The following is an 18,295-nucleotide window of genomic DNA, read 5'->3' as shown; positions in this document are numbered from 1 at the left end:
TTTACTTAATATCCTGGCAAATATCTTCCCTTCCGTCTCTATTAATTAAATTCATTAATATATATATTTTTTTAATTGGGACAATGTTTCAATGTGGTACACAAGATCGAAGCATCCCACAATGGAGGGATATTACCTTGTGTTATGATATTTACATGCAATAGGGGATATAACTTTTGCCCACTTAAACTATCTTGTTAAGACCTCTTTTAGTATCCCATTAGAACTGGGTGGCCATGATGTTCTCCACACTACTAAAGAAGTAACTTCAAATAACCTCATTCTTGTTGTGTATTTCAGACCAATCAAACACCTGTTTATTTTTATACATTTATAAAGCGCAAACATCTACCTCTTCCAGTCCTCATACGACATATGATAATTGAAGTGAGACGTCTACAATCCAACAACATACCCTGCTGGGCTCCAGAACTTGCAAATACCTTTTAGGTTGATTGAGGACCACAACAGAACCCATACATTTGTTGTCTCTTAGGGTTAATGCTAAAACAATCTTTCTTATATTGTGTTTTCAGATTTTTTATTTTTCTATCTTTTGATAGGAGAAAGACTACCAGCTATCCATAAAGGCTCTTAACGTTTCTCAGTGCATGTTTGAATACATCCTATTAATTTTTAATAACTTCTGTCTTCCTATTATAGATATTCATAGATTTTACAGGAAATTTCCCCAAAATGCCTAATGCTAAACCAGCTAGGATTCCACGACCATAACACTCTGCTCCCCATTTTCATTGTGTGTATCAACTGAAGCACAGCACTCAATTATTCATGCGTAATTCCATAAAGTATTCTACTTTCTTAAACTGTCTCCAATGGCATAACTCCAATCTGATGCCCCCATTTTACTGGAAACTTTATAAATAATTTGAGTGAGATCTAGTGCAAACAATAGAAGATGATGGTCACTTTTGTTTCGCTCATATAGCGGTTTTTCAGCTTCTTGCACAGATGAAGGTTGGATACACGATAAAAAGAGTAATCTATCTCCAAGCTGCAATAATGTGAAATATTATTATACTGAGCAGGAGTGTAGCTTATGAATCTATTTAGTGACTTAAATTCTACCGCTTAATGAGTTGAAATGTATGAAGCATTCAATTGCAAAAAGTCTATATATGTATGTGCCTAATTATCACTTAAATATTCTCCCCAAAGTTGTGGGCTTGGGATTCACATTACCAAGTAACAAGACCTATGCAAATGTATACAGTAAATACCAAATGCTTCCACCCACAAGTTTATATAAAAAGGAGGAAAAAAATGAAATAGAAAGAAAAAGGGGAAGAAAGACCAAGAATGCCTCACAGGAGTAACAAAGTTCCATCTGAAAAGTCAACGCCTCCCATTTTGTCTCATTCTTGCTGTTCAGACAGCAAAAGGGGAATGCTAGAAAGGACAATGTAGAATACATTCTCCTTTAGGCATAATGATTGCATTGTCTATACTTTTTTTTAGATTTCTGTTTATTATTTTAATTCAAACAAGAGCATCATTAGCATCATCACAAATTGTACACAGTATATTGGCATCCCATCTGCATCTACATTTTATATTAACCATCCTATACATGCACTTCATCCAGGCATAGCAATGAGGTAGTGGAACATCAAAGGCCAGGAAGGGTGTTTCCTATTTCATTGGCCAACCAGTGTGCACACATCATAAGAATATCAGACTGCCATTGTCCCCTTGTACTCTATTATCCACACATTTGGTTTGCCTGTCAATACTGGGCAACAGAATAATCATAAGCATAGCGGTATTTCTAATATGTAATATGAGTAAGCCTCCCTCCCATTCGCCGTGTTCCTACTACATCAGTGTGTGATCCCTGCGGATGTTCGATCAAGTAGCAGGTCAAGGGCGCCCAAATGTCCCGTGGTCTAGAGGCACTGGGTAAGAGCTCTGCATAGCCAGCAAGCTGCTCCTGACATGTCACTAGATCAGCAATCCAATCCTTAAATTTCAGGGCTCGTCCCCTGCCCCAGCGACAGGTCACCCTTCTCTTAGCCATTAATAGCACTAGGGCAACATATTTCCGGTGTGTTGCCTGTATCGGTTTGACATAACCAAGCAATGCCATCAACGGCGTGGGTTCTATGTGCGTATTCGTCATATGTGTCAAAGCCCTAAAGACCTGCGTCCAGTAGTCATTCACCCCAGGGCACACCCATGCCAGCTGTAAAAAATCCGCTCCAGGAGCTCCACATCTGGAACAGCTGTCCGTATCTCTCAACTGATATCTATACATCCTAGCCGGCGTATAGTATAATCTATGCAGGTATTTATAATGTATCATGCAGAGTCTGCTGCTGGCCGACACTCTCTCAGTCTGCATGCAACAATATTCCCACTGCTCATCCGTAAGTGCCAAGCCAAGTTCCTCAACCCATCATGCACGGGAGGGCGTGTCCAGTATCTCCCTCTGTGTGTGCACTGCCCTATAAATTAAGGCGACTAGCCGTTTAGCTGTCTTGCATTTAAACATCACTGGTAATGGAGCTAACTCCTGTGGCTCATCTGGGAAGTTTGGGGTGAGGGTCCGGATCCCCTGTCTAAGTCGGACATACAAAAAAATATCGAGTGGGGTTTGCTGTAGACCCTGTAACATTTGCTCTGCAGAGCGGAATTTCCCTTCATGATATAGGTCCCCCCATGTCTGAATGTGCATTCGTTCCCTAAATTTGTGAAACAGCGTCTCCTGCAGCAGAGGCATATTCGGGTGATATGTAAGAGGTAAGGAGGCAGCATACAGCATGGGAGCATTTAACATGCGCCCAATGTGTCGCCAAGCTGTGATCGTACAAGTTATGGTGGTTGGCCTCTTGTCCCTAGGCGCAATTGGATCATATAGCACTCCATCAATGGGTATCAGGTGTGCAAGCCAATGCTCCGCCGCTACTTGCGGCATATACCTGGGCTGTGCCACCCAGTACCAGGCATAATGGGCCTGCGCACTGATGTAGTATAATTCAAAGTTGGGTACACCAAACCCGCCTTGCGAGTATGGTCTAATGAGCGTGTTCCATTGCAACCTCGGCTGCCAACCCCCCCCAGACCACCCACGTCAGCTTGGACCTGAGCGTCACAAAGAAATGCCTCCCCGGATAAAACAGAATGTTTAAAAATAAGTAGAGTAATTGTGGAAGGATCACCATTTTAATCAAGGAGACCCGGCCTGCCATGGACAAGGGCAGAGCAATCCAGCGGGTAACACAGTCCGCTATGCGTGTCATTGCAGTGCCATAGTTCAAACGCATAAGTTCATCCCTGTCCCTCGTCACCCTTTTTCCCAGATATCGCAGCTCCTCATCACACCACTCTAGGGGGTAATCCAGTGGAAATCTATGTGTTGCCATTGTCAATGGGAATATACAAGATTTTCCCCAATTAATTTGCACCCCCGACAATTTCCAAAAAACTATAAACTCTAGAAGTATCGGGTTCAAGTTGTCATGTGGATTCCGAATATATAGAGTAATATCATCCGCGTAAAGGGATATAAGGATCTGCCGCTGATTGCACCGCACTGCCCTGTCTTTATGATGTTGCCGCAGTTTCGCTGCCAATGGTTCCACTGCTATGGCAAAGAGCAGAGGGGAAAGTGGGCACCCCTGACGGGTACCCCTCGTGGTGGAAAATGGTTGAGACGTATGCCCATTAATGAGTACCTTGGCCACCGGCAAGTGGTATAAGAGCCTGATCCATGATAGAAAGAGGGGTGGGAATCCCATACGCAGCATTACTCCGAAAATGTAGTCCCATTCTATTGAATCGAACGCCTTAGTGGCGTCTAAAAAAACTGCTGCTAGGGGTAGATCAGGCGAGACAGTGTTGAGAACCGTAAAAAGTGTGCGCAAGGAGCATTGTCTATACTTGTTAAGGCTGGAGAACACCAATCAGTGTTTTGCCAACGATCATTTTGGTGTTCAACTTACGTTTGTCCCTTGGCTTCAGACACTGTTGAGCTGCTAGTCGCAGCCTCTGTTATTTTTTTGAAGTAAGAATCTATGCAATTATTTGTTTGGTTGCTGAAATAGAAGGGAGAGGATGTGGCGTAAGGGCTTGAGTGGCCGACTTCGGAACCGGTGGGAACCAGATTTGAGTTTCGGGATCAATATCCTGTGAGTCTGAGCAAATCACTTAGTTATCCTGTACCTACAATCCAGCGCCTTGAGACCTTCATGGGTGATTTGCCGCACTTATAGCTCTATACAGGTTTACTTGCTCCAAATAATATCTGCATTCTCTGCATCTCGAGCCTTAGGAAAGGGGAATTTTGCTACAGACAATAGGGGATTGAGTCAGCATGAGAGTAAGTTAAAGTTGATTCATGTTGAGCTCTAAAACTACCAAAACATCTTTGAAAATTCACAGTTATGCAAAATTGTAGCACTGCACTGAACTAATGGTAGCACCATTTGACCTTTCATACCAATTTCCAATGTACTTTTCTTTGGGTCCTGGTGTTTGCTGTGCCATAGGACTCATGCCATACCCCAGTGATGAAGCAAAAGGAGGCAGAAATAGGTCTGGAGTTGCTTATGTTTGCACCTGGAGGGACCCTGGGTTTGGCTGGACTATTCATATTAGAGCAGGACTAAGAATAATTTGCATATGGCCGATCTCCCTTGAGAAACAGTGGGTGAAAAACGATTGGCTGAAATGCAGCTCTAAGGGATGGGTAGTGTTGAGACTAATTCAAGTATTCCCTCCATGACATTTACACATGTTTATGAACATGACACCAAACCAGCTGTCATCTTCCCTGGATCTCCTTCTCCTGCATGACACTGGGGAAACTGTCAGTTTCCTTCGACAGCCTTAGCCAACAAACGCATGCAGGAGAAGGATGGAAGACCAGCGTAGCTGACAGATGCCCAAGTGCTCATGTACCCTGGCCATTGGGCAAAGTAGAAATACTAGGAGAAGGCAAGGGGCAACATTATACCCCACCTGAGACACGGTTCACAGCCTGGGAAGGGGCTCTATGTAGAATGGGGCTAGAACTTTGTGCAGCCTGCATTGGTCCTTAAGTAAGGTTAGGACCAGTGGAATAGGTAGCGCAGGGGCGGGGAGAGTGTGTCAAAACTAACCTAGCTCTTAGAAAAGATCAGTAGAGTGGGTACTGCCATGCATCAACTCACTCTGGACCTTGAAGAGGCAAGGAGGGGGAATTAAAAGTAACTAAGAAGCCTGAAACAAACATCCCAGCACTTTGGCAAGGCTGGAGTGTATTTTTTAAACCCAAACTCACCTACAGCGATCGTGGCAATTTTAATCTCGCACCTGCCTGTCATTGACGTGTGAGAGATCTGAATAACTGAACGGGCTCAGAACCACCCACTTCTGACATCAAATAAAAAGAAAAAGGGCAAGAACATGAGATAATAGAGTGACAGCATACTCAACCAGCTCAGAGATTCTTTTTTAAAGTTCTATTGGAGTTTTAATGATTAAGATACGTGTTTGGTGTGGTTCTCAAATCAACTGTCGTTTGGTCTCTGAGACACAATTTAAAACAGATGGTTACTGATCCAGCCACCTCATTTAATGTGCCCATTCATCATACATCATAACTGACAGTGCGATAAAATCTCATACAAGACTAAAACAACTATAAGTAGTTTTCAATCACTATAACTGGTTGTATTTCAGACCCCTTAAACTGAAAACAACTTGATCCCAGTGCTAAAACACTGAATCATAACACATTAGTCCTTTCAATTTACTGTATTTTTTTGTGTTTAATTTTTAATTCAAATTCAGGAACGGCATACCTAAAAACTGCTGATGGTGTTGACTTTGGGCAATAACAGTCTGCTCAACAGACGTCTGATGACCACTTCCCGTGTAGCCATCTCCAACCCCTTCCACTTTCTGCATAGGCTTATACCTAGAAAGCATCAAAATCAATATACAGTATGATTTGGAGGAGAAATATTGGTGTTATACAACAATTTTTTAAAAGCCTTAATGTTTCAGAAAAAGTAGAATTAGAGCAAATTACATACTGAGTTGCCTAACTGCAAATAACCCTAAGGATAATCACATTACCACAGATATATTTTTTCAAAAAGGAGTTTAGTTGTTCAATCAGATTTCCCCAAGCCACCAACAACTTCTCACTCATATAAAAACATTTTAACTCCCTACACCTTCGCAATGACCATTTGTCAATACTTTTAGATTAAAAAAAGGTGATTGTCAATTCAAAGCTAAGAAATACCGCCCGTGTTGTCAGCTACCAATAGTTAAAGTGTGATTTCTGCTATTCCAGCCTACCTAGTAATATGCAAAACACAGCAAGAGAACAAAGCCTGAATATTGGAGGGGGGGTGGGTGGTATCACAGCTGGAGATCTGTCTTCCCTAAATGTACAATATTCTCTTAAGGCGGCTTTCTGTTCCTGGAGATATAAAGGAGATACCAGAAAACAGGTGGAATGGAGGTAAGACACAAGAGAAAGTACTGATTTTGTTTTTTTAACTAAGGAGACTTTTCATTTGAAGTATCAAGCTACTAAAATAACACTGGTTAATATTCACTTATGAGGTCAAATAAAGATACATGGAGTTTTGTTTTAGAAATATTTTGTTAGCCTCTTCCAACTGTAAAATAAAATTGTGACAAGACTGACATTCTCGTGATCACCATGAGTATTCATTCTAACAGTAGTATGCAACTTCCCACACTCTACTCTTCAAAGGGCTTCAAAGGGCTATGTACTTCCAGTGTCAGTTCCAGATAGATATTCTGGTCTCTAGAGGCAGATCTTTCATGTGTTTATATGATTCCTTTTTCAAAATGAACACAGAGGAGTTGGAAAGGGAAAGAAAGTTCTCTAGTTTCCATTTACATTTGCTTCCCCCAAATAGATTACCTTTTTTGCAGGCTTGCACCAGTCCGTGTCTCCTTCCTATTCCAATTGTCTTGGAGGACTTGCCCATTTCCTTGATGTTTCGTTAAGAAACTGAAAATCCCGGATTGATCAGTAATTTTTTATATCTGGTTAAATCAGTGTACTCCCATAAACTCAGCAATGTGAATCCAGTAGTTTGTCACTGTGGCACTCTCCCAGAACATGCTATAAATGTTCCCCTCTGTTCATATCAGCTAAGACTTTTATCATCTTTGATCATCCCAAACTTATATAGTTGTGTTCTGCTATAATGTATTCTATGCAATACCTTCAGCTGAATTAGTCTTTGTTTAAATCAAGGGTTCTCTACGGAAAATAATGACTTTTCCCCACATATAATCTTCTGTTTCCCCCACATTTTGCTACCATCTTCCTCTAAGAGCAGTCAGTTCTTGTTGTGTGTTTATCAAGAGTGTATAGTAAATGAAAGTGTTTCTCCTGTCATCAAACCATCCAAGATACATTTTTCTAACATGGAAACTTCCATCGTTTTTTTTCAGGCCTGATTGTGGCTGTTAGTGAGTGTTTCAGTTGTAGGTATTTAAATGTCTGAGACTCATTTAGCACAGATTTGGTTTGTAGGTGGGTGCAGAAGACCACTCCATTTGCATTCCACACCTCTTTTAGGCATCCCATTTCTTGAATACCTGCAGTGTCAAAGTTATTTTCATTCATATGCTTACCCATAGTAAAATTACGGGAGTTAATTTCTTTTTCCATTCCATTTCTTTGTTCAGGTTATTCCATGTTGCACTTATGACACCTGTGGCGGGTGTGGAGTTGTATAGCAAGTGTTCCACCAGATAATAAAGAATTTATTATCTGGTGGAACGCCTTTCTGGCCCAGTGTGTAACAGCCCATTTTTAGAGTGCGCTCCTAGAGGTAGGCATGCCCATTGAGTAACTGAGTATTTACCTAAAGTTGAGCCGCTTCACTGTACGTCTGGATGATAGGGAATGCATTGCAACCCAAGTTGAGTTGCTTTACAGTACTTCTGGATGTTAGGGAATGCAATGCCACCTTTGAATGTTGATCTTTACTTAACCCTGTCCAAAAAGCTTTCCGGATCTGCTATATATGATAAAATATAATCTGCACATAATGAGATCCTTTTATCCCAATCACTATCTCAGACCTATTCCTTTAATTGGACGTCTTTTCATGTCTATTCAGCTAAGGAGGGGGGTTCTATGGCAAAAGCAAATGTATCTAGGATAATGGGCATCCTTGAAATGCCCGTCTGCATATTGGGAAGTTCCTTGACTGAGAAGTATTTATCCTTACCTTAGCAATAGTTATTTTGTAGAGTAATTAAACCTAGGTCTGGAATTTCATTCTGAATTCCATCTTCTCCACATTGGAGAACAGGATGGGCAATGCTACTGAACTGAATGTTCAGTTCCTTAACTTTAGTAGCTGCTGCCAGGTTATTATGAAGATTCCTTATGTTAAGCTTACTTGACCTTAAGGGCATAAAGCCTATTTGGTCTGGGTATTTCAAGTTTATTATAACTTCATTCAACTTACTGCTTAGTATTTTCACCAGGATTTTGATTTCACTATTAAGCAGTGTTTTTGAATGATAAGATACACATGTATCTTTAGGTTTCCCTTCTCTGTGAATCATTGCTATAGTGGCAGCTGTTAAGTCTGCCAACAACTCCCCTTTCTTACTTGCTTCCAGAAATATGTCATGCTGTGGCTTAATTATGGACTTGGCTTTTTTCTTTAGAAGAAAAAAATCCATCGGGCGTTTGTTGCGGCCAGGGGTTTCTATCAGGTTGTAACTGTTATCGGCAACCAAATTTCCTCCTTTTTAATTTCATCCTCTAATTTTTGTCTTTACTCTCATGTTAGTGTTTGGAGGTGGCAATTTAGGATAATTTGTGTTAAACCTACAGGACTGATTGAAGTTTTAGATTTATAGAGTTCTTTGTTGTTCTTTTTTCAAAACAGTGAAAAACAAAAAACACAGCATCAACAGCATCACATTTTTGTTGAAATCCTGATTAGGACTTTATACATTCGTACATCAGTCATCTATTTTGGAAGAATGGTTCTACCACATACCCCACCACTTTCCAGTATTTTCCAGGATAAACCCTTCATTTATACACATATTCTTCTGCCTTGGTGCAGCAGTCCATTCCATCTGTCCATTCTGCCAAGGGGTAGGTGGGCTCAAGTTGATCTTCAGTGGCATGCAATATCCCACTTTGCTATGAGTAAACCCAATGCCACCAGAAGTCTAGAGGTCCAATCGTGCTCCCTTGTACCACATTCGTTAGTTAGAAACAGTAGTATAATTTTAGGCTCTGGTATAACTGATCTTCCCACTACCTGAATCTGAGTGGAGCAAATCGGCATCCAGTCATATTGTATGAAGGAACACTCCCAAATCGTGTGATAAGGTACCCAACCCAACTTTACACCTGAGGCAGTGGGTGTCGAGGCCACGTTTCATTTTGCTTAGTCTTAGTGGGGCTATACTATACACTGTGTAGGTTTTTTAATTAAATAAGCCTTATTTTCAGTGAAACCAAGGAGCCATCTTTGCTTCAACCAATCTTCATCACCTAGAGTGCCGACTTCATGCTCTCATCTTTCCATCAGAGCACGTATGGGGTCTGGAGTATTGTTTACTAGTGTGCAATATAGTTGAGAAATGCCCTTCCCACCTAAATCCGACACTGTGATCCTTGCCTCAAGAGAGGTATATTCTTAAAGGGCCTTCAGGTCTTCCCGTTGTGCCTCCAGGGTGTGAAATATCTGTAAAATTGTGTATTATGCAGTCTTTGTTGCTCTTCATGGCTTTTTAACCGTTATAGGAGCTTCCAAGGTTTAATAGTTTCCTCTGTATACCAAGGTAAAACATTTTAACAGCTTTAGTACTTTTTGCTTTGTAGTCATCTTTCTTATCTTGTATTAACCTCTTTTCCCCCTCAGTGGGATGGTGTATATATAGACTCTCACTAGTTGAATATGTCTTACGCTAAAGTGTTAGTTATCTTTTCCCTTTCTTTTATATCTCCTATTTCTCCTGTTAATAACTTCCCTCTCATCGCAGCTTTGTACATTTCCCAGAGTGTTTCATTGCATTCTACAGTGCCTGTATTTTCAGAAAATTAGTTTTCTGTTGCTGCATTTAGTTTATCGTGGATAAACCTTGGTTTATAGACAACCATGGATGAACATGTATTAACCGAGTTTTTGAATGTACATTAGACTGGGGTATCGTGAGCTTTCCCATGAGGTAAGAAGAACTATTTTATCATATGCAGAACGCAATGTACTTCTCTAATTGGCCAATTCCTAAACACAGCTAGACTGTTCTGCCCACAGAAATAATAATCGATTGCCTCTCAATGTAATGACCTTTCTGAGCAGTTAGATTGGAAGACAAGGGTTCAGAATTTTCATCCAAAATGTACATAATATGGCTTTTTTCAAACACATCATTACATTTAGTGAATCTCAATTTGCTGTAAATATATCTAGGCCTTTGGGAAACAAATAACGTTAAGTGTCTCACTCTATGGTCATCTGCAGATTCAGAACTTTGATGATGATTGCACGCATGAGTTGGCATGTGGGTCGTACTTCATGTGGTCCACTACCCAAGTCTACTCCACATGGAGCATAGGAGACAGGCATCTTTCACAGTACTTAGTAAAGCCCACTGCTCAATTCTCATCTACATGGAGAATAGGAGACTGGCATCTTTCACAGTACTTATTGAAGCCCACTGCCCAAGCGTCATCTGCTGCTAACACTGCAGACAGCCGTTGGTTCGCATATCCTTTGTAGTTATGGTAGCAGCTAGGGAGGGGCGCGGGGCTGGATAAAAAAAGCTGTAATAGCTGCAGCTGAAGACGCTTCACTAGCCTTGAGTTGCCGCTCCAGGCCTACGGCTAAGATTTAGCCCAGAGCCAAAATGCCTGCCTCTGCTATCCGCAATGATGAATAAACCTATTAGTTAGTTGCAAATGTGAAACGGCTGGGTGTACATAAAGGCAAGAAATGCACCTGGGGATTTCTATCCTATCAACTTCAGATATTTAGCAGTTTTGCTAATTAAGCTTTCACTTAGGAAAACAAAGGCCAGATAATGACGATGCTCCATGAAAACAATCTGTATGAATCCCAGGCACATTTTGTTTGTGCAAAAATAGCAGTTTCATAAAATTTGAGGTAAGTTGCACAAAGGATTGGGAAGAAAATGAGTTCATTTCTATTTGGCAAATAACACAAACCTCCAGACTACCCACCCTCTAAGCACTGCAGAATCAGATAAAGGCAACTGGTGATGGCAGAAAATAGTGATGTCTGCAATGCCAGGCCAAACATTAGATTGCCAACAGCCTATTCCACCAATATGGCTTCGAACTAGTGAGCAAATGATAACAACGAGAAGAGATGTGTAATAAGGCACAGCATATGTTACAAAATGCCAGGTTGCCACAATGAAAGGTGTAGTCTTTCTGTTGCTTACCACACTTGTGACCTTGCCTGTACCAAACAACCTACCGCTCCATGAAATATAAAATAAAACAGTCCCCACAAAAAAGCTAAAGTTTTTGAAAACAAGTATAACCGTTAGTGTCTTAAGAAAAAAGGTCATAATGGATATGAATCAATGGAAGTGCAATCTAAAGATACTACTTAAATCTTTGCAATTGGTTTCGCCCAGTTTGCTCCCCTAGTTTCGAGGGGTACTGTATCACCTGGTGTAGCTGGATATAATCAGGAAGAATAAGTAATACAGACAGTAAAAATCATGACAGATTATGATAAGAGGAGTCTGATGAGATGCTGTTTGATTTAGTTTAAAAGATTCTATGCACAATTTTGCGACTAAGGTTCTGCAGAGATTAGAACCAATTGTGTTAATAAGACTACCTCAAAGTGTATTACCTAAAGGGAATAGGTGAACACTTCCTTTTTGACGATTTGGGTGGAAGGAACCTAATACTACTGTCAATTCTTTGTCATTTGTATATAAGTGTTGTATGTGTGTGTATATATATGTATATGGTTTGTTGAGAGAAGTCCCTAAATTATGAAGAAGTGGATCTGGATTACGTTAAATTATGTAATCATTTGTTCTTTGGTATGTGATTGTTTCCTATGTTGAAATGTAATTTAATGAACGACAGGACTATGCACTGCTAATAGAGGAATATTCAGTCTTCTATTGAAGAGTAAGATTTATATATTTTTTCCTCCTGGCCATTTTTGATTTTTTCGTAGTATAAATCATAACAGCACAGAGATATCATCAACAAATAATGAGTATGAAGGTAGATTGGTGGAGTCATGTCCTAAACTAAGTCCCTAGGTAAATAAAAAATATTTGAGTGCTTTTCTTTAATACTAACCCCAATCTCGCAACGGAATGCCTACAGTACAGTGTGGTCTGCACTGACGCATAAACCATTGCATGGCTGTGTGCCAAACAGAGGTAATTAATGAAAATGGAGGTAAAAGATAATCAAACAACAAACATGAACTTCTTGCTCTTCACTCACACTGGACTGTACCTCTGTTTCTGCTGCATGGGCTGCTGTCTCATAGCCATGTATTGCATGTCCTCTTGTAGTCGATTAAGAGGGGAGTCTGGCTTGACACGAATCCCGTAGTAATGATATTTAGAGTTCCCCCTTCGGACAAATAAAGACGAAGAAAAGGCATTACATTTATAAGCAGACAGGATGTAGACTTTACTACAGTATTACAAATTACCCAATTCTCTTTCCCTCACGTGCACTTCTCTGGAGTTCCTACTAAACAAACAACAATGCACTTACTACATTTTCACTTGCGTCCTTCACCAAATGTGTTTTAGACACAACATATCTTGGCTTGTATAGGATACAGTTGGCATTAGAACGTGGAAGCATGCAAAAGAAAAGAAAAAAACGTAGGCCTTTACATCGGCATGGATCTATCCAAGCATTCTGACCAACAAAACAGCGGCTAAACATATTTCTTAATTAATAATTTCGAATTGTGGTGCAAGATACTAAAATCAATAATAATTTTGACTACATAAATGCTAACATCCCCAAAAGAATTAGGTTAACCGGTAGGTGGGAAGGAGGATGGCGTATTGACTCCGCGCTCTGATGATGCTCTCCTCTGCACTCCTCATGGGCCCCGGGTGAACCGTTGACAGCCCGCCCGCCTCTCTAACAAATTTATGAGGTGCAGCTAGTGAGACGCATTGGAGAACTACAATATTTTAAAAAGAAACTGAATTCAGCAGCGGTACTTATATCTGATGTCCCGGATCGGGCAGATGTGGAGAGTCGTGCTTGCTGATCGTGCGGTGGTTTGCACTGCGGCTTTCATCGACATCTACTTTTTGACTCCGGAAGTGTTTCCTTCAGACAAGATAGCAGGCGAGGGTCGACGGGGTTGCTAGAGGCAGTACAGGAGGCCAGAATGGCCTCGCAGTGTGCTGCTAGGGAACGGGGTCGGACGGAGGTACCTACTGATGCCGTGACAGTTGCGGGGAGCTTAGACGATGGAGGAGGCAGCAGCAACACCCCGTCTGAAGTTATGCCGGTGGCAGGGGATGCAGAGGTGGGTGTTGTGCCTATTCTCGGTCCCGGTATCGGTACTGGCCCCCAGCTGGGTAAACCTATCTTTAGGCTGCTGGGTTCCGGGAGAGCAACCAAGCTGCTCCCCCGGTCCTGTGGGCCAGAGAACTCCATCTCGGGATCTGAAATGGCCGAGATGTTAAACGAGGCAGTCCAGGAGGGCCAAGGGGACGAGGGAAGACTGGTGAATCGGCAAGCTTTGTTTTCAAACCCCCATGCTTCTATTTGTCAAGAAACTGCTAAAAGAAATGAACTGGCTGTCAGAGATCAAGTTACCGGCGCTGTAGACATGAATAAAATGGAGGAAGCCACTTTTGTAAGGGGTCGTTTAATGCTCCAGCAGCGGGTGGCATCAACAATTCAGAATGTGGCTCAGCATTTGATTTAATATCTGTTTTGGAAAATGGCGGGCTGACCCCAGAAGATTCGGCTGAAGCTCTGATCGCCTTTTAAGCACAGATACAGGGAATGAGAAGGGGGACTGGCATAAAAGTGATACAACCTTTATTCCGGATCAATCGGTCTGTAGTCCCATGGATACTGGAATTAGAGAGGAAACTGACATTGATCATTTTGCAGACTTGATGCAGCCTATTCCTGGTCGTGGGGAAGGAAATACTCAGTCTAGTCAGTCTAGTTACCGAAAAGGAAACGTGAATCAGCAATGCACTTCAATAGGTGGTACCAATAAGGCAGGGGTTCCCAGCAGCTCTATGGCCAATGCTCCATTGGGGGGGGAAAGGTGCAAAAGCGAAAGGCCCTAAAGCTACTAGGGTAGGCAAAGGAGATAAGGGTCGAGGTGGCGGAGTTAAGCTGCAAGTTGCTGATGCACTGGGACGGCTAAAGGAGGCGGCGGCAAGTACTACAAAGACTGGTCCTGAGGCGAGTCCCCTGCGTAAATGGGTGGCCTCCAAGGGAAAAAGGCTATCAAACCCCGGCAATATGGCAATGGCAGCAGGAATAGGGCCTGAAGAAGGAGCCGAGCAACCCCTCTTGGTTATGTACCTATGTCTCACGATGGTCCTGATGGCCAGGACGGGATGCTATGCGGATTTACTAGCGGATCTCCAAGTTTCCTTGTACTGTCATCTGATGGACTGCTAGAGTTATAAGCAGAAACTGGGCTTGCCTCCCCTTCAAAATTTGTTGACCCTGCCCCCAGCTTAGTATTACCATCAGCTCCTGCTCCTGAATCAGGGATCTCTGCTAAAGACCAGCAATCGGCTGACAGCGAGGAGCCATAATTGTATAGAATTATGCAAGCGCTAACTGTTCAGCGAGCAGAAGCCCAAGAGTACTATCAGCAGGCTAAGGCTGACAGTAGGAAGATTAAGCAAGCATTGACAGATGTCACACTTAATGTCACTCAGCTTTCCTCGGAGGTCACGGACCTACAACAACGTGTTGCAACGGTGGAAATGGCTAACACGCATGCAGAGAACTTTGCAAAAACACAGGACTCACAAATTATGTTTATGCAAGCCAAGATTGAAGACCTCAAGAATCGGCAGCGGAGTCAGAATCTTAGAGTTTTTGGTATTCCTGAAGGAAGGGAAGGCTCGGACTCGAGGGCCTTCATTGTCAGTCTATTTCAGAAAGCTTTTCCTGACTTAGCGGATTGGGATGTGGACACCCAGGTTCAGCGCGCGCACAGATTGCCTTTGTCCACCTTGCAACGCAACTGAGCTAGGTCTAATTTTGCATGGCCAATTCTGGTGCACCTGGGTAATTTTTTGTTGCGCCAAGCAATTTATTTAAAAGCACGTCCATCAGCCCCTGTAAAGGTGGATACTTTGTCTGTATTTGTGTGTTCTGATTTATGCAAATCAGCTATGGACAAGCGCTGGAGGCTGCGCCAATTAATTGATCCTCTGAAAGATGTTTGCTCACAAGAGTTTTTGCAAAAGCCGGCTCGCTTAAAAATTATTAGAGACGGCCGTCTACATTTTTTTTTTTAATGATAGGGGCACGTAATGAGGGGGGAAGTGAGTGTATTGAGTTTACAAGTATTGTTAAATGCCGGACTTTAAGTATATGTGTTGCAATGTATGATGGCTCAATCAGGCTGGGAAGCATCGGTTAGTAATGGAGGAACTGCGTATGTTTAAACCTCATATATTAGGGCTTGCCGAAACGCATTTAGCTTTTAAGGATAGAGCCCACTTAAAACAGCTTGGCTTTGACAGACTTGCATGTACTTCGCAGTCGATCTCTAATCGAGGGGTGGCTATACTTAAGTCTAGGAATTGCAGAGTTACTGTGTCTCGAACGATGGCAGACCCTAAAGGGAGGTGGGCAATAGCCAAACTGCTGATCTATGGGCATAGGGTTACGGTATGTATGGTATATGGTCCCAACACTGACTGCCCTGAGGTTATTAACTACTTATGTTCTGAATTAATGGAGTGGGCAGGAGAGCTGATTGTCATGGGAGACTTTAATTGTATTTTAGATAAGAAGATTGACACCACTAGTACCTCAACCCGTGTCAGAATGGGTAGAACTAGGTCAGCCATTTTAGAACTTCTTTATCTGCATCAATTGGAGGAGATTATATCCAATGGTACCGGGATACACTTTTTATTCGTCATCGCTTAAACAGTATTCTAGAATAGACATGATTTTTACTCAAAATTACATCGGATCATAACCCAGTGATGTTAACAGTACAGCTCCTACCCGGGGTTAAAGAAGCAGTCAGGGAATTCTCTTTTCCTAGACATCTCCTCAGTAATTCAGACTATGTGGAATTTATGCAAAGAACATTAGGGGAGTACATAGAGAAAAATTGGGGGACAGCTTCCTTTGCGGCAATTTGGGATTGTTTGAAGGCTTATGTAAGAGGGGCTACATTGCAATATATCATTAAACAGAATCGGCAGGATGCTCGACTGGTGGAGCAGGAACATAGGCTTTATTTAGATTTGGAGCAACAACATACTAGAGCAATTGTATTAAGGGACATATGTGAACAACGGACTTATCAACAGGTTATTGAAGTAAGAGCCAAATTGAAGAGAAGGTTGAGGGACAAGGTAGCCAATAACTATTACAAGTATAAATCCAAGCAATATGAATATGGGGAAAGGGTTGGTCGTTTGTTGGCTAATCAGATTGCTGATCAAAGGGCTAGATCACATATACAATTAATTAAGGGAGTAGATGGTTTAGACTATACTCGATCAATAGATATAGTGGAACAATTTAGGCTCTTTTATGCTAACTTATATGGCGATTCAACACCTTTCTGTCAGCAAATTGCTTCGGACTATATACAAGAAATTGCAATGCCGGTCTTGAACCCATTGCTTTCAGAGCCTTTGCAAAAGGATGTAGATCTCGGGGAAGTTGAGGAAGCGGTTAGTGCTTCGCCAACAGGTAAGGCTGTTGGTGAAGACACTATTCCGTTGGAATTTTATAAAATCTTTAAAGAAGTATTGGTAAATGTCTTTCTTGTATTATGTAAAAAACTCTTTCAAGGGAGGATGCTCCTTCCTCACAGAATATTACTAATATTATAGTCTTCCCCAAAAAAGGGAAGTCTGTAGAGAAAATGAGCTCATATCGGCCTATATCGCTGATTAATGTGGACACAAGATTTTCTCAAAAATACTCGCCTCCTTTTTGGCTGCAGTTATTCGTCTTTTAGTCTTGGAGCAACAACATGGATTTGTCCCTGGTAGAGACACGTCTGCCCACATTAATACGGCTATAGCTGCATTCGACGTCTCTAGTCAATTAAACCAGCAAATCGGGATGTTGATTATGGACGACAATGTCGTCACTCGGTCATCGGCCAAAGGTTTATCTCGGCGGACCAGAAGCTTTATAGCAACCCGGCAGCGGCAGTGAAACTTAATGGTCTCTCTTCATCTTACTTAACTGTTCAAAGGGGTACGCGGCAGGGGTGTCCGTTGTCCCCATTATTATTTGCTCTTTATATTGAGCTCTTTATAACGCACTTGCTGCAGAAGTTAGGATTTTCCCTGTGTCTTTTAATGGTTTGGAATTCAAATGAACTGCGTATGCAGACGATTTGCTATCTTCTCCTCCAAACCAGTAAAAGCTATAGTAGAAATTACGCAAGAGGCTCAGCGATTTGGCTCTTTTTCTGGCTATAAATTCAATTTGAACAAGACCCAGACAATTCTAAATTTTCAACCTGTAGTGGCCCCAGCAACATTAGAAATTAATAAAACGGCAACATATCTTGGAGTTTGCCTTAGCAGCCAAGTTGATGATGTTGTCACATTAAACTAAGAGCCATTGTTAAAAAAGGTGGTGGCGAAATTGCGTAGTTGGCTCCGGCTTCCACTTAGTATATTTGGGCGGTGCAATGTCGTAAAAATGAATATTCTCCCAAAATTTCTTTATTTATATCGCACTATCCCGCTAAGGGTGCCATGGACATTTTTTAAGCGTTTAGAAGGTGTCGTAGGCAGCTTTATATGGGGCTACCGGCGCGCAAGGAGAGCTATTCAATATAATAAATTACCATATAAACAAAGTGGCTTTAAGCTCCCAGACTTTGTAGGTCGAATTCAAAGCTTACTTAAAGGGCCTGACACCGGCACAGTGTGGCTATCATATCAACTAGCTTGTGGACCGGATACAGGGTTCTTATTGTATAAAACGGTTCCGGTTTAAGGTAATTTGAGATATTACCAGGATATGGCATGATATTTGTAAAGTGTATACATTGCCAGAGTTGCATAGATACACGATGCTGTGGGGGAATCCTATACT

General features: G+C 41.7%; 1 protein-coding gene across 4 annotated transcripts in view; it reads right to left on the bottom strand.

Annotated features, from left to right (window-relative positions):
- RFX3 (regulatory factor X3) overlaps window positions 1-18,295 on the bottom strand; it is a 690,714-nt gene that overhangs the window by 104,918 nt on the left and 567,501 nt on the right. For 3 of the 4 annotated variants that reach the window (XM_085632944.1, XM_085632947.1, XM_085632945.1), the window contains 2 exons: window positions 12,488-12,607; window positions 5,805-5,920 (listed from right to left, as the gene is read on the bottom strand). In XM_085632944.1, coding sequence (XP_085489070.1) covers window positions 5,805-5,920; window positions 12,488-12,607 — 236 coding nt within the window. Of the gene's footprint in view, window positions 1-5,804; window positions 5,921-12,475; window positions 12,608-18,295 lie in introns of all 4 variants that reach the window. The other variant, XM_085632948.1, reaches the window with a different exon arrangement.

The sequence above is a fragment of the Triturus cristatus genome, chromosome 2_1 (genome assembly GCF_964204655.1).
Source record: "Triturus cristatus chromosome 2_1, aTriCri1.1, whole genome shotgun sequence".
Classification (NCBI taxonomy): Eukaryota; Metazoa; Chordata; class Amphibia; order Caudata; family Salamandridae; genus Triturus; species Triturus cristatus.
The sequence above is the reverse complement of the archived record's forward strand: the minus strand, read 5'-3'. Positions and strand labels throughout refer to the sequence as shown.